Source organism: Anopheles coustani, chromosome 3 (assembly GCF_943734705.1).
Source record: "Anopheles coustani chromosome 3, idAnoCousDA_361_x.2, whole genome shotgun sequence".
Taxonomy (NCBI): domain Eukaryota; kingdom Metazoa; phylum Arthropoda; class Insecta; order Diptera; family Culicidae; genus Anopheles; species Anopheles coustani.
This window is the reverse complement of record NC_071288.1, coordinates 53,627,942-53,648,543: the sequence shown is the minus strand read 5'-3', so window position 1 is coordinate 53,648,543 and position 20,602 is coordinate 53,627,942. Positions and strand designations below refer to the sequence as shown.

General features: G+C 42.5%; 1 protein-coding gene and 1 pseudogene across 1 annotated transcript; both read right to left on the bottom strand.

The window, feature by feature from the left end:
• Positions 1–620: 620 nt before the first annotated feature.
• LOC131262856 (uncharacterized) lies at positions 621–5,211 on the bottom strand. Its single transcript, XM_058264943.1, has 7 exons — positions 5,153–5,211; positions 3,691–4,098; positions 2,570–2,705; positions 2,282–2,490; positions 2,158–2,181; positions 906–2,071; positions 621–841 (listed from the first exon to the last, which is right to left on the bottom strand). Exons 1-7 carry the CDS (start codon positions 5,209–5,211, stop codon positions 621–623), a joined length of 2,223 nt encoding a protein of 740 aa, XP_058120926.1.
• A 1,628-nt stretch (positions 5,212–6,839) lies between these two features.
• LOC131258720 (uncharacterized) lies at positions 6,840–11,786 on the bottom strand (annotated as a pseudogene).
• Positions 11,787–20,602: the final 8,816 nt, after the last annotated feature.

The following is a 20,602-nucleotide window of genomic DNA, read 5'->3' as shown; positions in this document are numbered from 1 at the left end:
AAATAAACGGCAAGTTGGATGTGCATGCGGATTAGGATTCGGATTCAGATATCCAGATTTCAGACCGGATTTAAAATGAACTATTCAAGTCGTTACATGGATTTGATTCCCCCAAGTATCAATATCCGAATATATTGAGCAAGTAGCAATAGCTGAACACATTTGAAGATGGTTCCCCCCATAAACATAAATCAAAACTGGCGAGCGGGTAGATGAAAACCTCGAAATTGGTAGAACAAAATTCAATCGACCTACAGTATAATTAATTTATTCGTGAAACAATTTACCCTTCCGAGAAATCCCTCACTAGTTATTCACATTTTTTCTTTCTACGAATCTACATTATGCAGAAATTAAAAGTGCTTAAACAGCAAGGTACAATGCGATCCAAACGCATCTGGCTAAGATAAAGTTAACTTGAACATTTTAAAATTAGATATAACCTCTCACAAAAAAGGCAAATAGTACAGACGATTACTACGGGTGTAATTGCTTGACTAACAAATGTTTTGCATTCTATTCACATTTAAATTCCTGCAAATCTATCTCGTACAACATGATTTAAAATATTCCTACCGCAATTTTACACAAAATTGATTGCTTTTAAAATTTAATCCTCATTAAATTATCTGAAGAAAATCTGGTTCAGTGACGACATTTTGCTTGTACATTGGAATCAGCATGTCGGGCGTAAGATGTTCGTAAAGTGAGTGTCCTGTCAACCAAAATGTCTCCATGGTGCCTTTGCCCTTTACATCCACAGTACCACGTCGTGTAATTTTGAATCCTCCAAGTTTGTCCAGCATCTCTTTGGTAGTTTCCGAGATGTGAATTTTCATTGCTAAAAGAACGGTATCGTAAATAACAGTTAAAAATCGGGTTTATCAATTCGAAAAGTTACGCACGTTCTCCAGTTGATTCCATCCGCGACGCCGTGTTGATTGTATCTCCGAACAGGCAATATCTGGGCATAGTGGTACCGACGACTCCTGCTACGCACGACCCAGTGTTGATGCCCACGCGTATTTCTAGTGTTCGATTATTCATGTGCGGTATACTGAAGCCCGAAATACCGCATATCAGATCCAACGACATCATGGCAATTTCACCGGCATGGCGGTCCCCGTTGCGCTGTGGCAAACCGGACACCACCATGTATGCATCCCCGATCGTTTCCACCTTGTACACATCGTACTTGAGAATGATCGAGTCAAACAGTCGATAGAGAGTGTTCAGCATGATCACCACCTCCATCGCGCTGCTGCTGGCTGAAATGTCCGTGAAGCCTACGATGTCGCTGAAAAAGATGGTCACGGTATCGAACGTTTCCGCCGGAACTTGACGCTGCTGCTTCAGTTGCTTCACCACGGCCGGTGGCAGCATCTGGTAAAGCAGTCGGTCAGATTTACCCTTCTCCATCCGCAGCTCCATCGTGCGAGCCATCAGTTTGGTCGAATAGTTCTGTATCGTGCTGGTCGCTACTCGAATCATGAGCACCAAAATCGGACTGATGACGAATATCACCACGACGAGCGTGATCGACACCGACTGATACTTGCTTGCACTGTATATCTCCTCGAGGATCGTGTCCTGGACATTCGCCTGGATGCGATCCTGTACCATTTGCAGGTTGCCGAGGATTGTCGTCACAGATTGGTAGTATTCCACCAGCGCGTCCTTTCGATCGGCGGTTGATGAGTTGATGAGTACCTGACCACGCCAGTACTGCATTACTTTGAACTCCGAGCGCGACATGATGTTGAGGGAGGTCATAAAGTTCTGAGCCGAAGCGATGTAGTCCAGGGCGGCCGCATCGCGGCGGATAAATTGAGCAAAATCGGTCAGATCGAGGAAGCCGTCGCGGATGAACTGCAGCACGAGAATCGCTGCAATATTGATATTCTCGATGGCCTCTATTAGGTTTTTGTACACCACAAACTGGCGCCACACCGTGGAGCTGATGGATGTACCGGCGCTGCGGACAATCTGGTGTATAACGTACCGATTGAGGGCGTTATACGGCTCGAAGTACTCCAGCCCAGTGAATGTTTCGTTCTCCGGGCTGGTGGTTCTAGAACGACAAACAGAAAACACGGAAACATCACACAAGCAACATGCTACCCAGTTTGTAGACAAAATAAAAATTCAAAAAATTACCCAAGCATAACTTTCCTTGCTTTGCTTGAAAATTTTTCGAAACATTGTTTAGTTAAAGTATTCTTTTCGGTACAAATATGGAAGGGTATCTCCGACGTGGTTCATATTCCCGGTCATACGTTACCTCATGGCCAGTATCAGCGTTTGGTTGGTCGCGCCCGCTTGCAGAAGATAATTGAGATCGTCGCTTAGGTGGTCAAGGGCATCGTCAGTGTTGACGATGGACAGCTCCACCTGTGATCGATTTTTCCCGGTCAGCATGTAAAACACCAGGCTCATGCGCTCGTGTTGAATCACGTTTAGCAGCCTCGTAATGTTAATCGTCAAGCCCATCTGGAAGACACGCAGCGAATCGGTTGCGAAAAGTTAAAACTGCATCATCCGGGACAGTATCGACTTCATGGCTTCATACTTCTTCTTGGGCAAGTTTGGTTTCGCTGTACGATTGCACATGTTGTTGGAGGAGTATCATGTTTTGAATTACGACCGATGCTATTGGTATTAGTAGTACTATCAACATGTGCGTCATGAACAGCCGGCGAGCATTTCTGGACGAAAGGGGGAGAAAAAAAGAAAACAAGAACAACATCCACATTGATATCAAAACATCATTGGATCGATAATAAGAGATTGGCAACGTACAAAAAAGCTCTCGCGTATCAATATTTGCCTACACGATTCCGAAAAAGGATTTTGTATTTCTATTTAAAAAGACTAACAACATTTTTGCAATCCGTTATTTGATTTGCAGTTAAAATTTGAAAATTCTACAAAAAATATTGAAAAGTTCTTTATTTCATAATCGTTTTTTTCTTTTAATTTGTGCGTAAATGTTGCGCCTACCTATAGTACTGCATGGTACAACATTTCATTGCTTGTTAGAAAACGATTCCGGAACTGACTATAACCCACATCGAATTTTTAGCGTTCAACAAATGATACATATAAAATCTATTTGTTTCCTTTTTACACAATTTATATGCAACATGTTTCTTGAAATATGGCAGTAACCTGAGGACTTTGGAAACATTAAGAACGGCCCATTGTGCTGACTGTGGAAATATACGTAATATGAAAACATATTACACGGGGTTTTTATTTGTATCCACATAACCTACATACGTGTTCATCCATTCCAATGATTTTTTCGTTTCGATAAAAAACACTGTAATTCATAATTAACACATGAGATAAACTGTTCCATTTTCCCAAGGACGCACGGTGGGAATCTGATTCACATGAAGCACAATTGATTTGCTCATAACTCATGCAGGCCATTGCGGGAGTCCAGAAAAAACAGCAACAAAAATATCTCACACATAATTAGATTCCAATATCGGAATTGAGCGCGCAAAGCTACCACGTGGACGTGATCAATAAAAGCGCGGGAAAGCTGTTTATCGGACGCGCGGTAACGAGCACTAAAACGCGAGCCTCGAACTGTCGGTTCGAATTGCGTCGATATTGCTGGCATGCGGACACGATCCGACATCACGTTTGAGAATTTATATTGTTCCGCTTTCTGCGACCTACCTTGAGCTGGGGTTGAATTTGAAACAGCCGTACATCGTCACCTCGCGCTCGAGGGCCACATCCGAGCAGGACGTCGATTGGCGCGAGGTGGAGGTCGCAATCGATGGGGATGATTTGAGCGATAGGTCCCTCATCCGGGACAGCTCGCCGGGGCCACCCGGCGCACCCACGGCGAGACGGTCCTGCACGAAGGGACATTTGCGCTGGATGGGCGTTCTTCCTCCGGTCCCTGGTGCTGGCGCTCTCCGGCCGCCGGCAACGAACTGTCCTTGCGCCGGAACGGGATCGTCCGGTGGCGGATGGACCGTCACTTGCGTACGCTCCAGCTTTGACCAGACAATGGTTAATGGGTTTGTCGGTGTGCAGCCGGCTCCGGAATGAGGGCGCAAGATTTCCCACTCCGAACAACTACTCGAAATAAATCGATTTGTGCTCCAAAAATACCCACAGCATTCAAAACATCAATTCAAACAGACTGTGGCGCTTCGTTGGCAATGCCATCGCATGAAACAGGCTGGTCTAAGGATTCTCTTTTTTTGTTTTGCCGCACGTCCTTTTCCGACCGCCCGTTCCCTCGGCCGCTCGCGTCCTTCTGTTTGCTTTCCGCCCGTGTAGTACGATTGTGGAACAATATTGGTTTTCCGGATGTTTATTTTAGCTTCTTTTTCTTATCCTTCTCAGATATTTGTTTTTTTTTGCCCGTGGTATAACGGTATGCATCGAAAATTTATTGCGAGTTGCAAATTCTTCTCACCACGTGGGTTAACGGAATGCACGAACGGGAAGAAGAACAATAAGGCCGCGATAAAAACGAACGTAACGCATATGTAACAACACGCGGACACTCGTATTATTTCCACTAACAATACTCTCTCTCTCGCATACACACACTCATGCACACAAACAGAAATATACACAAGTCACAAGTCACAAGTCACCGAGATTAACCGGCAGCGAATTGATTATTACACTCCGGACGTCAGAAGATGCGGCTGCTGCTGCTGCCAAAATCCGAGACCACCGTACTACAGAGCGTACGAACGGAAACTACATCTCCGCAGGACACGACGGCGTACTTTTATACACACTCTCGTGCCATTCTGGCGCTGCTCTCGTCCCCGAAGAGGTGGCGAGCGCGCGAACGAAAAACGCAGGCCGCCGAACGAGAGCCGGTCGGGATGGAGCCGGCCGACATGGTATGCCGGCATACCAGGACGTCACTAATTAGGTTGCCAAACGGTTGCCCCGGAGCAACCGGCGGCAGGCCCGTTCACGGCACACCGGGAAAAGCGGTGCCGATCCAGTGCGGTTATCCAGTGCTACGGAGTAGATAGTGTTATCATTGGAGCTCGTGTTCGGATGCCTGCTCGGCCACCCAGCCATTGATGGCCCGCCCACCGCCAAGTACTTGGAGGACTTGGGCTGCGTTTTCCCGCGTCTTTTCCCGTGACTATCGGATTACCGGTCGTCGGTTGGCTTCGTCCGTGCGGTCGGCAGTGTCGAGTTGCACACGTGAATCATTTCGTCACCGGGCCGTGGTTTTTCATTCCGTTTCCCGGGGAGCTTTTCTGCATGCTCCCTCGTACTAGTTCCCCTCGGGAGCTCCTTGCAGCACGGTACAAGTTGTCTTCCGTACCGGCTGGCACGCGCCCGGTTGCCAGAGCGCCGGTGAAGCTCGGGTGAAATTGACAAACACGTAACCGAATACAGTCGTATAATTGGTGCTTCACGCGCAATTAACGGGCACCCTTCGGAGGCGAAACAGATAACCACGGGGTGGTTGCCTGGTGGCAAGGCGGGATCGAGATCTGGATAATGGCGACGACGGACGGAAAGATAACCGCAAAACCGTGCGCCAACCGATGGATACCGATGGGGGACGGAGCGAAAACGTTTAGTCACCAGTACATTGCCGGAACGCCGGCAGGCCACGAGGACGAAAATAAAATGTAACCGTAAACCATAATATTGTCATTTGGCTAATGAGGTGTTTTGTTGTTGTGGAACGGTCTATAATAGCAAACATCCTTCGAACATACCTCCGCGCGCTGGTCGGGTATGCAAGTGGCTGTGCTCCATTCATCGAAAGCCGAGCGTGAGTGACACACCAGGAGGGGCGAACCGTAGAAAGGCAGCATCCGGTTCCGGAACGTGTTCACTCGTTCGATCTCTGCCTGCGACAACTATAATTGCCTGGAACTTTCACTACCCTTGTCATCCTTGGTTCGGACTACCCATCAGATCGTGACCGAGGGTGGGACACACGGCATTCTTTACGCACCATCCACTTCCCTCACACAGCATTGGTCCTTCGCGGTAGGTGGCATTCAACGGCACATTATTTGCGCCACAGCATCGCTTATCAGATCGTCACTTTGTTTTGACGTCGAAAAGGCAATTTACGGTGCAGTGTCTATGCTTCGGTCAGTGCTTCCTTTCGATTAAATATTGTTGGGATGCGAATGGACGGATGGGTTTTACAGGAAACGAACGCTACAGAATTCGGTACAGCAAACTGGACATTGTTCAACGAACGATGAACATTCGAACGTTTGTTTGTTCTTTTATTCGCACTTGCGGCGTGAAACCTTACATTGACCTGTGGAGTATTATATTCTAATAGGTAATTTTGGTACATTTTTTGGACACTTTTCCACCGACAAACATCTACAATACGCACATGTAGCTAATCAATTCGCATGCGAAGCATATTAACGAAAATTACAGTTAGTCTTTTTCATATTTTCTCCAAAGTTGTTTAAAAATTTGTCAGTTATTTAAAAGGACACGGTTTGTCGATCTTGAAGATTTTTCATCTGATTACCGACAAAATTATAGCAACATTTCATATAGTACCACCGTTTAGTGCGACGTCCAAAGCTTTTACGGCATCGACCAATATTTTACTGATTAAATCAAAGGTATTCAACCAAACGAGTTGTCAGTAAAACGTTGGACGAATTCAGTAAAAATAATGCGCATCACACCAAAGGGAGATAAAAGGAATGGTACACAGATAGATATGGAAACATGGATAGTGGAAGTATTAGCTTTAAGCAGTTGCGATAAAATCCCTTTTCATTTCCTTCCCGACTCAGCCTTTTTCTGCTTTCCTTTCCAAGGCGACGACGAGGACGGCTTGCGCCATATTAAACTATTTTTAAGTACACCGGCTTCATGTCCGCAAACCAAGCCACCTCGCCGTGATTGTTGTTCGGCGTTGCACCTTCCTTGCACGTCAACCAGTAGGTGTCCATTAGGCCCTTGCCCTGGAACGAGAGTGATACAACCCGAAGAAATGTTACTGTATATATGCACGATTTGTGACTTTGTACCAAAGTGGGAGGCTTTGGTTTGCTTTTGCTTACCTTCACATCGATCAATCCACGATGTTCTGTTTTAAAGCCTCCAACCTTGACCAGTGCATCGTTCATCTCGGCAGAAATGTGGATCTTCAGTGCTGCGGATTGAAGCACAAGGAAGTGTATAGGACGTTAATCAGGTAGCTCTATGGGTGGCGGGATAGGAGACGGGGCGGAATACGGAGGCAAACATGCTGACCTCTTTGCCGCACAATCCTACCTTCGCCAGTCGATTCCATTCGGGAGGCGGTGTTGACTGTGTCACCGAATAGGCAGTATCTTGGCATCTTCGTACCTACGATACCAGCCACAACCGGCCCAGTGTGGATGCCGCAGCGTATTTGCACCGGCTCATTGGCCCTGATAGGAGTGAGAGAGAAAGGGAGAGAGAGGGGAGGAGGAAATGAGAAGAAAAAGGACCGAACAGGGCGGCTAATGAATTGTACACTACGGCATTGGCAAACAGAGACGACGCATTCTGATGCTGGCCCCGTTTGACACTCGCTATCTGTTCTGTTTGGCTTTGGTGAAGCAGTGAACCACCAGGCGCCTCCATGCTGCCGCATGATTCGTTTTCCAACCGTCGTTGGAACCAAATGCTTAAGGAACTAACGACTAACGAGGGAAGAAAGTATTTTCTGAACTGCGTATGGGTTTAAAAATGAAACATGAGTTTCAGCTTATGTTTGACTTAGTTCAATCCATGCAATGTTTTTCTGTGGCATTTACTAAAGGCAAGACGAAAACATAACTATGCTCTACTTCACTGGTTCATAGAGGAGGCTCAAAAAAGATTACTAGAAGTAAAAAGCTGCAACCAATTGTACTGTACTGGTGAGGTTTAGTTTGCGAATCGGTAAAAAAGAACTTTGAAATTAATCATAGATTATACTGAAGTTACACCGAACCAAGAAGGTTCTATTTCCAATTTAACCCTTGAAGGCATGGGACGAAAAACCGGCTTTGAAAAATGGCAGTAGAGTATGAAAATAATTTATTTAAAACCAATACATTATGACTGCCGCTACCGACCGTATTCTATATCTTAGAATATTGTCTAAGCCTCAGATTAAAATCACGTTAACAACTCTGTGTATATTAAATTTAACTTTCAACTGTTTCCTCAGTTGAAAGTTGCAGTTTTTTACGTGTTTATGTTTATATTTCATATTAATTTTAACTGCTCTGTGGCAATTGAGTGCATCTACAATCGTTTGAATTGTTATGTAACATCACTTATAAGCATTTTTTAAAGCTATTTAGTGTTGTAAATTTTGATTGGGAGCATGTTTAGGCAATACTTAAGTCCTAAGATTATATCTAACTATTTTTATACCACATTTATAATATAATATAATTTATGTAATGTACTGTTTAGTAAAAAAACCAAAATTATCAGCCTCTCAATTCAATTCAGTTTACTATATCACACATGTTTATGCTCGTTGATTGTGAGATGGACACTCAACATGATTAGTTATTCTTATACTATAAATATTATTTATTTAGAAGCCATTCAACATATCTGGAAGCGACTTTTTATTTCAAGGGTTACCCTAAGCATCAATATTGCGAGGGTTATAACGTAACCCGGGAAGAAAACACAAAGTTAAAATCCAACAACTTGTACCTCTTTTGTTACGTGTTGTTTGCTAAATGGTCTCAAAACCGCCAACTTTCAAAATTTCATAATTTGTTGCGAAATGCAAGCATTCTGTTGGCCAACAGCAAGTGGATGGAAATCTGTAAGGTATGATGCAGCCTAATGCATACAAAATGCAATGCTCACTCTTGGGAAATTGTATGATTGAATTAAATGCAAAACAAATAGGCATCTCCATCAAGAGGAGTGTATAAGTATGCGGTGTTTTCCATTCTATTTTACGAAAGTTTTGTGTTGTGACTTCTGGAAATCCTTTACCGTGGCATTATAGCTTATGTAACTGCTAGTTAGTTTACCTAGCATCTAAATCTAGCATTGTCCAGACTTTGCCCTGTCTTGACCTAGCCAGGCGGTGTTAAGAATTTTCAATATCGTTGCGTCTTGCTCTCATAATGACTGAACTTTAGCGTCCGTGAAATTCAAACTGTGTTTTATTTTTATTCAACGTGTGGGCCAAAGTTCGGTCGAATAGACTTACTTGTGTGGAATACTGAAATAACCGGAAGCATCCAGTAAATCCAGGGCCATCGTTGCGATTTCCGTTACGTGTTTGTTGCCTGCCAGCGCCCAAATTATATCGGAAATTGTGACCGGAAATGAGGCGGTGTGTGTATAAGTGTGTAGCAGTCGGGAAATGAAAGGGAAACCGGAAAACAGAGAAAAAGAGACAGAGATAATATTTCGTTTGAGACAGATTTGCACCTCTAGGGAGTATTTGGGAGCAGAAGATACCACCGTTTTTCACCGGCAGTCCGGAAGCCACCATGTACGAGTCACCAATGGTCTCGATCTTGTATACGTCGTAGCATTCGATGCGCTCGTCGAACATCCGGTAGATGGCGTTCAGAAACGAGACTACCTATGTGCCACAAACGGCCAGCGGTGGTTACGGTGGTGCAAGAAAGGACGGAAAGCAAACCAGTGGGATTAGTTTTCATGAGCCGGTACCACGCGCTTCGACCTTCTTGGAGTACCTCGAGCGGTGTGCACTCCGCAGCGATTTCGGTGAAGCCTACGATGTCGCTGAAAAATATGGTCACGGCCGAGTAGTACTCCGCCGGGACCGTTTGGGCCTGCTTCAGCTGAGTGGCCACCGTCGGCGGGAGCATTTGAAACAGGAGCGAGTCGGATTTGCGCTTTTCGCGCTTCAGCTCCTTCGCCTTGTGGGCTAGATTAATGGCGTACAGCTGGATGGTGGCAGCCGCATTCCGTACTAGTATGATGATGATCGGGGAAACTATGAGCACCACCACCAGGATGGCGATACCAAATGTTTCCATGTTGTCTGCCGACTGGAGAACTTTTTGAACTTCATTGCTGCGGGTGAATGGGGAAAAGAAAACAAGAGAACAAAGCCTGAAGTGAGGCTTGAGGGGCTGTGGCTAATATCGCCTTGGGAAATCCCTCCATTTGTGGAAAAACACGTGTAATTAGAAAAAAAAAATAAAAAAACATTAATTTAATTGTACCGTTAATAATTTCTTTACGGCCTCTTCAACTAGCGTTGCTACAATTTACTGCGAAGAATGGATTGATCTGTATGTTTTAGTGTTTTAAATAAAATTATTTACCAAGGTTTGCCTTCATCACGCATAACCGGAACTTTACTGTAGTTCCATGTATTTTCCGAACAGTTGTTTGTGTCGGTATGGTTTTTATAATAAAAATATTTTTTGGCATGTACATCACCCTAAAATAGTTGTCAAAAAAAACTTGAAAAAATACGCACTAGTCTGCAGTAGGTCGGTAGTTCAAACGAGTTGTTCACTATTCCAAGTTGCATGACCCTGGGAATTCCAAACAAATTTAGGAAGTTTTATAAAATAAAGTAAGATTTTTTATTTAAACAATAAATAAGTAATTAATAAAAAAAACTCATAAGCTAAGATCAGAATCAGACTGTGTTTTCAATTTAAACATAACGAATTAAACTATCACATTAACCGTGCCGCAATATACGCAGCATTTTTTGGTTTAACAATGCCATAAACATTGTAAATTGTCGGGGTAAGAGGTCGGACTCATCAACATTTATTTTTATTAAAACCCCTCGTTACAAACCGTATGATCGACCGCAAAGCACGTTGGAGTTTCCGGAGCTCGTCAATATAGTAAGCCATCGATTCGTAATAAGATCGTGCATCGGTTACATTTCCCACCCGGCGCAGATTTTTCTGGATCGTTTTGCTCCACTGCGTGATGTTGCCGTAGCTTTTCATCGTGAGTGTGATGTTCCTGTAGATCGTCTTCAGGGAGGGCACGAAGTGAAGCGACCCGTTCAACAGGTCCCTACCAAGGATGTCATGCTGGACGTACTTGATGTACGAGTCGGGTTTCAGGTACCCTCGGCCGTAGTAGTTGATACCATAGACCGAGGAGATGTCCAGGCTCTCGATGCTCCGGAGTAAGTTTTTAAAACTCAGCAGAAATCGCCAAACGCCGCTCTTGTTTGCATCCTTGATCTGATTGGTGAGGTGTTCCAGCAAGGCGGCGTTGGCGGTGGTGTACCAACGCAGAATGTCCGGTACCGTGCTGTCCTCGGTGCTGATGTTCGCCCGGAATTCTTGCAGCGTTTCGCGAAACTCGCTCATGTTGAGCCACGTCACCTCGCCATTGTTCGGTTGAATGGTGCGGATGGAGATGTCCGGCCAGGATGACATGTTGTCCAGTGCCAGATCCGTCTCCAGGAAGGTATCGTTAAGATTCCGTCGCAGTGTGATTCCGTTGGTGTAGATGTAGAAGGCCACATCAGACCGCTCCTGCTGCAGCCGGGTGACCACTTTTCCGAGGTCCGTGGCCATGGTGACTTGGTTCTCGATTTCCGTTACCTCCATCCGGTAGCTCACGATCTCGATCATTTCGTACGATGTTTGTGCAATCAGGGCCAGTATCGGGATGAAGGGCAAGATGATCATTTGCATCTGCTGCAACTGACGGCCCCGTTTGAACGCCGGGTTCTTCGCTTCCGCACTACAGCACATGTTTCCATGGTAATGCTGCTGCGTGCTGACATCCTCGGAACTGATCGATTTGATTGATGAGCTGTCGGTGTGGTTGGCCCGTGATCTCATTGCTCTGAAATAGAAAAGACGTGTTAGAAGTGAAGTTTTAGCAAAAGTTCATTACTTAACACATAAATGCAGCACATTCGAGCCATGTACACACCCGGAATAAAGAATAGTACACCTTATTTTTTGCCAATAGTTTCTGTAATTTCCATAAAGTTTTAGCTTTTTACAGTTTGGAATGATGTTACAACCAGTTTTACAACTTTCTAGACGGCAGCGATTGTATTAATGTGGCCTATTAACATTTATTCCAAATAATCCATAAAAATGGACGTGAAATAAAAATATGACCACTTAAACAACAATTGAAGATATAAAAAAAAACTCAGTTGAAATACAGTTGAATGATGTTTGTAGTAAGTATACGAATATTTGTATCTTATCCCTTTAATACGACGTGATTCAAAGGTATGAAATCAAATTGTCCAGGGTATTCTGCTTTTGTTGAATGCTCCCAGCATTCACAAATACAACCTAACACCACGTTATCGTAGCCTTATTGTTAAACTTTTTCACAACCACAATCATCATGAATAGCCAAAGTAAAATTAAAAATGTTTTAAGAAAGTAAAATTTGTACAATTAGGCCTGGTCAAAATCTATATCCATATAAAAGAAAGTGAATTTATAAAATGTCATTGTGTGAACCTAACAGAATTTTTAAAAAATAAGCAGCTGATGAATAACTTTGGTAAGCTTTTTTTATACTAACATCAAGAATATTATATCAAGATTCTCTCCTCAAGGCTATAACCATTCCAAAGTAATGATTGTTTACACTAGTCCTATGTTCTATCCTTTAGTAATCGTCTTCTATCTTTGAAGGAATAGACAGAAGTCATTAAGAAATAATTACACCGGTCCAATTAAATTGTTGTTTATGCGAGACTAGATTTATGTGTATTCCGTTGTAATTATATTAGCACTTTATTTTGTTTGACCTTGTTAACTTGTAGCTCATACTTTCCTCAAGGCAATAATTATATAAGTGTAAGACAACATATACTATGTTCTCATATTATAGACAAGCCATATACCAACGTAAAGCATGATAATGTATGGCTTGTCTAAGATATGAAAGCTAAAACTACATCGTTAATGTTGCTTTTGGTCCTTAAATGCTTCATCCATACATAGGGCAGATATTATGTTTGGATAATCAACACGAAAAAAGTTGTTAGCTCACTTGTTTTTGTTTTGTTTTTCATAATTCAGGCTGTTATATATGATACGGCTATCTGCTCCAAACCGGCACGATATCAGTTCGCAGATCAGGATGCTTTATTAAAATTGTCCTTGCATGGCTGCCGTTGTTCCTATGACAATGATGGTGTTTTCCTAAGGGCAAGCAAAAAGCTCGCACGGACCCGTATGCTGGCAGCACCCTAGCCTGCTGTAGCCGAAAAGTCCTGTTGCGGTGAAGCAGAAACTTTATCGACTGCCATCAAATCGCTTCGTTTTTTTTTGGGTTAATGATGTGATTTGGTTTCAATTTTCTCGCGACCAAGCAGTTCCCAAACGGCACTCGGAAAGCGTACGAAGGGTATTATATAGCCAGGACAGCATGGAGGCCGCAGAAAAACCTCTCGCTGAATGCTGTTGTTGCCACGTGTCGTTTTATTTCTGATCTCATCTCTGCAACCGAGTGAACCAGCAAGGACATTTTAACTTAAAGTTGACCTTGTTTATAGAAAGTAGTAGAAAGCGAATATTTTCTAAAACTAGTTTTTTTCTTATTCGTAAATAGTTTCATTTTCAAATTCAACTAAATATGGCTATGCTAGTTTTTTAATCATTTGCATTGCCGTTATTAACTCCAAAGAAAACTGCAAAAGGCTATAAGAAATGCGAAGCCAAAATTCCTTTCACATTCCATTTTCTACAAGTATTTATCTATATGCCTTTCATGGTGAACAATCCGTGAACGTTCTGAGACTATGTCATTATTAATTCTAGTCACACAAATTGCATCTTAAGTACACCTTTGCTTAGAGAGTATTCATGATTTCAGCAGGATCGGGAAAATTCCATCCCCGCTTGTTCCTGACAATAAGCCGACGCAAACCACAAAGCGAACGCAACACGACGTTGGTAATCCCACTTGATTTAGCACCTTTTTGCCGTCGGTATGAGAAGAAGATGTGAAGCCAGCCCCTAAGACCAAGAGTGAATTCGCTTGTGTTGGCCATGCGAGAAAATAGACCACGACTAAATGATCAATCGGCCTTTCCTTGACCCGGGCCTAGAAAGCCCGCCTTAGGAAACGATAGGTCAGCGATAGGTTTATGATTGATTTTTATTGTATGGTATCAGCACAAATCGGTTCCTCAGAAATTCCCACAAACTGCCGTGGGAAATTGTCAACAACATAAACTTCCTACGGATGATTGCGCCCGGCAAAGGTCGTGGAATTCGATGCTAAAAAAAGTTGTTTGTTGTCGAAGGTCCATAATTATGCTGATATTGGAAAACAGTAATTAAAGTGTTGATGCAAACAACTTTGAGATCTCTTATCGGTATGCGTCGTCTTAGTCTCCGTAAGGCTAGATGGCAAATATTAAACTAAGCTAAGTGTCAAATTCTTTAATGCATAAAAAATACTATTGAAAGGAGGTTTGGGTTGTACCTTTCAATTAATTTGTTAATAATTAAATTAATATTCAAATAAATAATTAATTAATTTTAAAATTCAATTAATATTACATTGTGAATATGTTTAAAAATTATACCAATGAAATGGATTATCAATGCCCTTATTATGTAATAAGTTTTCCATTTTATCGTTTATGCTGTCTTATATTTTCTTTATTACTATCATTTTATTTTTTTAGTTTAGTTAAGAATATCCTTAAGTATTCTATGTATGTAGTATGTTGTAGACGAATAAAATACAAGATACGATGTAATAATAATATATACGATGAATAAATCTGGGTTGTTTAAACCAAAAATAACGTAAATATTGTAAATAAAAGAAAAGTAGATGAAAAAATTGGATTACAAGTATGCGCGAGAAAACGTAAAAAAATCTCTTATACTTTGCAACCTTTAAGGTCAAAGTTGTATGTCAGGTTGAAAGTCAGACATTCTAATGCCTTACAGAAGGCAGAATAAAAACCTTATCTCAAACAGTTTTGTCCTTTTTTTACTCAAACCTTCATCAATCTCACTTCACAATCGTAATCCTTCGCATCGCAAAACCGGCAAGGGACACCACAAAACATAGTGAACCGTTGTTCCGGGCGGGACAATGTAAAAAAAAGCCAAGGTTTAACAATTTTTTAGAATACATAAGAAACATGGAAAGCCGCTTCTCGAAAATCCAACCGATTGCAAAGTTAATCGTAAAATGTCACTGTTTGTACAGCAAGCGGAAGAGATAAACTTAATTAATTCATTGTCCTTTCGACATTTCAGTGTCTTCGGTTACATTGGTTAGGAGTCGAATAAAATTAAGATTCAACGACCTGCATCCTGCCCACTAAGCCGGCGAAAGGATCGCGTGAAGGTTTACTAAATTTACTAAAGCGATCGAGACGCCAAGGAAGGCAGTACAACTTGAATGGCGCTGGCAAAGACAATCAATTTTACACTCTGCAGGTAATAAGCTTCGATGGAAGGTGGGATTTGATAGACGTTGTAGCGCAAAGCAAGTGTCCTCCGGCAGGAGCTGAATACAACCGCGTCTCGATACGATCGAGGGGATGATGATGAAGCCGATAATGTTGTTGCCGATAGAAGGAATGGAAGGATACCAATGAAGTACAGCTTCGAGTCAGACGTGCCTGCTGACAAACTGCACATTTGCACCAACAATTGTATAGCAGTGCATGGATAGTGTGCAGGGATGTGTTTGGAGCAGCGTAAATAATAATCATCTGTGGTCTATCCACCCGATGAAGTAAACGGTGGGACGGTGGATGGAAATCTACATTGATGTTACGTACTGGCGGCAATGAAGTTTTATGGATTAGTGTTAAACATTGCAAACACATGATAAATTATCTTCGAATAGTATTGCTTCCTTATAACTATGGAAATAGTGCACGGTGTTTGACAGGGAGGATATAGAGGTAAATTGTTATTTTATCAAAATGAGTCTGAACATGATAAAACAAATTGGATGTATACACCCTTTGACGTTTAATAGCAGAACGATGAATTCATTTGGAGCTCCTTCATCTTCGACTGCGGTTAGCTAGACAGCTAAGATAGGTATTTTTTCACAATAAAACATAACGACATCAAGCTTTTTTAAAGATTCCACGGTTCCAATGAATTTTTATTTATTATGTGTAAATATATATTATGTACCCTCGTACAATAAAATAAAATGGGTTTTCATTTTTAAAAAATGAGAAACATAATTATGCTTTAGAAAAAAGATTGACAATATATTCTCTGGGAAAATGCAAAATGTTCTTACCTAATCAGATTCTTTGAAGATCGTTCAATAATGTCCGTAGATTAATTCATTCGTATACCTACAAGAAATTACGTATCGAGATTGAGTACGCATCGTTGGATTGAAAACAATCAAGCAAGTGATAGTTCCAAGAAGGAATAAAACATCCAAATCACATTCTCCTTCTATTTCTATTGCAAGAGTGTTGAACACTAGAATCTAAAACTGTCAATTCGACTGTCTTTCTTTCTTCTTTTTAATATCTCAAAAACAACAGAATGTTTCGAGTTCGAATATGTTAATGAACAAATAATCAAATTGGACAACTGTGTGGGAGCGGATTTGACTTGCTTTGAATTTCACCGCTCATTTGTTAAATGCTACAACTTCATTATTTTTTATAAAATTTCTGAGGTAGATTAAAAAAATCAAAACGCCAAAGATACTCCGTCGACTGAAGCATTTTTTAAATTAACGTTCGAATTGATTGCTCTAAAGCATTTTAACGTGGTCCCAAAGCAATGTTTTCATGGGTTAAATTTCTTATATTCTGATGAATAGTTTAATGATCACGGGTTGATGCTTCGGGTTACAATGTAGTTATTATGACACAATACATACTTTCTCGGGGGTCAATAAAAGCTTGGCCGCTTTTCTCATCTATGCGACTACAGCGCAATGCTATAACCATGTGCGAAAGGGGGCACATGTTCGCAATAGATTAAATTATCCGGGGCAGGGCGAGCCGAAGCAAAGGAATTGAAGTTTAATTTAACCGACTTGAAAGCACATCACATTACGGTCGTTGTACGAAATGGAGAAAATGACACATCACATAATCACCGCTTGCGAGTGCAGAACAAACGTGGAAGGAATTTTTCTTTATCTATTTGCGGCACTTCAACAGGCGAACCAGTGGGTGGTTCTGTTTTATCTCATGTTTTTCATCGTTGGAAAATATAGATACGCTACACACAGAAGTTATTGGCGAGTGAGCTTCAAACAAAATACAAAACACTAACACTGGTGGAATTGAGCTGGCTCCGAGTTCAATATTCACACGGGCTCGGAAAATCCAGTAATAAAGCTCCAACTATCCGAAACCTTAACTACTACATACGGTTCGGGTGAAACTCCGCAAAATAGGTATGCGAATCCAGTACGTATGTGGAACGGAGGATAAATACAGAATGAACTTTACATCCGCCCGTTCCATCATTGACGAAAGTAGATTTACCGATGAACCTACTTTATGGCGGCGATATCATCCAACTGATAACGGGTCCGTTACGCGGTCGTGCCTTGCGTCCCAATGGCGAGAGATGGAAATGATGGACGAAGGGTGAGGTTGCTGGTAATCCTTGAATGTGGAGGTGCTGTGGAACTCTTGTGCGGTAGTTTTGTCGGAACGTATTACATATTCCTCGATGTATAGTGCGGCACTTTCTCACTGGGTGCACGGTACCATCTTCACTGCAGGATCACTAAGGAGCCACGCCACATTGGTGGTAGCAGAATTCGAATGGGACAGAAATTAGATTACTCGGAACGCCATCGCTCGATGGAACGACATGATACGCCGACGGACATCGATGGACGTCGGGGAAAAAGTGAACCGACTCGAACGGACGCGTGTGGACGACTGACTACGCTGACGGACGACTGACTCGCGCCACGGAAACCCGACCAGCGGCGATGCAAGACATCTTCATCCCCCGGCGCCGCGGCGAAGATAGTAAGGACACACGCCAAACTACAGCGCAACCCGAAGCCGCCACCAGTTGAGCATCCCTCGGGCCCGCGGGCAGTAGGCGTTACGGACCGACGCACACGCACACACCCATCGTCGATAGTCGCGCCGGCTCGATGGGACCACCGTCCACGGGAACCCGGAGTACAAGGGACGGGGACGGCATCAAGCCGTTTACCGTTATCGTGGTGAACGGATCCTTACCAACCATCACTAGTGCTGGCGATGGGCGGCTGGCAGCGGCCGGGATCGTGTCAAGGGCGGAGAGCGCCGGTGGGTGTCAGTAGGAAAAACAAATTCATCAGCCTGCCAGAGGACAACGACTGTGCCCAACAGTGGCTGTGGTGTGGTGTACCAACGGCAGTCAATACGTACAGCTATAGTTGCCATATTTGTACAGGATCCATTCTTTATGATGTTGTTGTTGTTGTTGTTGTTGTTGTTGTTGCTGTTGCTCACTCCAACCATTTGTCATTTTTTGTTGGCGACGAGACGGGAGCCAGAGGCAGCCGTTCAACTCTTCCGCACCCTATAGCCGCCGTAGAAGTGAGGAAGTTATTTTTGAACCCACGCACTGTCATCGGAAGCCGCTTGCAGACGAGTGCTTCCGTCGGGTTCGCCTGAATGGCGTTACACGTCAAGCCCTACACGCACCAGCGCGGGACGCACCGTTTATCCGGACGGAGTGAAAAAGTAACCGAGAAAATCAGGAAAAAATCGGCGACATTTTCGATTCGCGGATTGCTAAAATTTAGGGGTCTCGTGCGTGGGATGAATGAAAGTGAAGATAGTTGAAGACAAGACGATGACCACGGGCGGGGTTGGAAACAATTGTGAGGTAACAAATTGGAAGCTCGCTCTTTGTTTCTATTGGTATAACATTATTCTCTTGAGAGTACCATTTCTAGTTGTAGTTTTCAAAATTATTAACTACATTATTATACAATGTAAAATGTTGGTATCTGCATTATTATAGGATCTTGTTACAAGGCGCCTAATACAACCTAATAAACTGTAGGATTGAAATAGTCTACAGTTTGAACAATTTTTTCTTTCGATTATTTCAAAAATGATGTTTCAAACAAAACAAGGCATTCCTTAGAATCGAAAACTACATCGAAAAATCTAATCTTCAAATTTTTCTGATGCACCAGTTTTAAGATGAATAAGGTTTTTTTGTATGCAAAGTAGATGTCAATTTGACTACTCTTTTTCAAAACGCTTCAGCTTTGTAATTTTTTACGATTTTCATGACTGTCTTTTGTAGTGTTTTTGTTTTTACGTTGTACCTTTCCATCACTCCGCTATTTGTGATGAAGAAATGACGAAGTTGTAACGTTTTTAAAAAGAGTAATGGCCCCAAATAATATACCGTCTTTCGGTCACACAAACTCTCTTAGGAGGCTAAGAAGGCCTCTTGTCCCACTAAGGGATGTCGTGCCACATAAAAAAAAAATTTCCCCAAAGCCATGTATTCAATTGGTAAAATCTCACTATAGTTATTAAGCTTCTCCTATTGGTTATCTACACTTCGATCGTTTACATTATTCATCATATGTTATACATTGTATGCATAAGAAAACTTATGTATCTTATTTCTATTACGTTTCATCACTCCTGCTTGTTGGTGATAATGAATTATTTATTACAAGACAAAGGATTTCTGTTTCTGAAATGAAAAATTAATGCAAGTATTAATGTTTAGCGTTCGATAAATAATTTTTTTTAATTTAATTTTTAATTGGGATATTGTTTTTGTAGGAATCGAATCAAATATTGGTCGAACAGTACGCATTAAATTTTAAATTAGTATTGATTGTTATTTTTATTTAACGCGAGATCAGATCAAGAACCAAGTTTTCCACAGAGGCAACCTTGAAATCGACCATGTATGATGATTATAAATCCCGATGTGGTGATGGGTTTAATACATTAAGAGAAATGGTTTCCGAAGTAACTAATCCACTGGCATGCTAAATTATTGCTCAATTTATCCAGTTCGCAAACCATATCAGCAGGACGATAAATTAAGTAAAGTATTGTCACATGCTTTTTTTCATATCAAGCCCTCGCTTCGGATCATCTTACTCGGGTGACGGCGGATTGAGTATCATTAATTGACGAAGTGTTTTATGCTCTGTGGCTAACCCTAATGCGACCAGCGTGTACGGTTCCGGGTAAGGATGGAAATAATTGACCCGTTGAGTGTGTAAGTCGTTTTGTTCGTACGTGTGCACTTTTTTGTAACACTTGTCACACCACGTTCGTCTTGTATTGCGTCACCTGCTTGGACGGCTGGGGTCGGAAGGGCCGGAAGGGCCAATGCAGAAAGGACAGCTAAAACACAAGCTCTGCACCGCTATCACCCGAGAAGAAAACCATAAATCATACCACGTGTGCCCACGATGCCCTTCGGTAATCCTTCTGGCTTCGGGTGATGATTTATCACCAACCGATCTGCCTCCCCCCGGGGACGGTCACCATCGAAGCGGAGTGGCGGACGAAGCCACACTGGCCGCACGAATCCTGGCGAATGCAAATCAGTGGATACGGGTTCCCAAACCCCTCCGCCTTGGTACGAGTGCGTCCATTTTCACTCGATCGCATGAGGAATGGAATGTTTTTGTTTGTATATTCCGCTCGGTTTCTCACCGCAATCGGCTG

Excerpts from the sequence above, each read along its gene's own strand:
- LOC131262856 (XM_058264943.1), bottom strand. The coding sequence starts at position 5,211 with ATGATTCACGTGTGCAACTCGACACTGCCGACCGCACGGACGAAGCCA. Across the intron at positions 4,099-5,152 it reads ACGAAGCCAACCGACGACCG|TTGTTCGGAGTGGGAAATCT; the intron begins GTAATCCGATAG and ends TATTTCGAGTAG. Across the intron at positions 2,182-2,281 it reads ACGCTGATACTGGCCATGAG|CAAAGCAAGGAAAGTTATGC; the intron begins GTAACGTATGAC and ends AAAATTTTCAAG.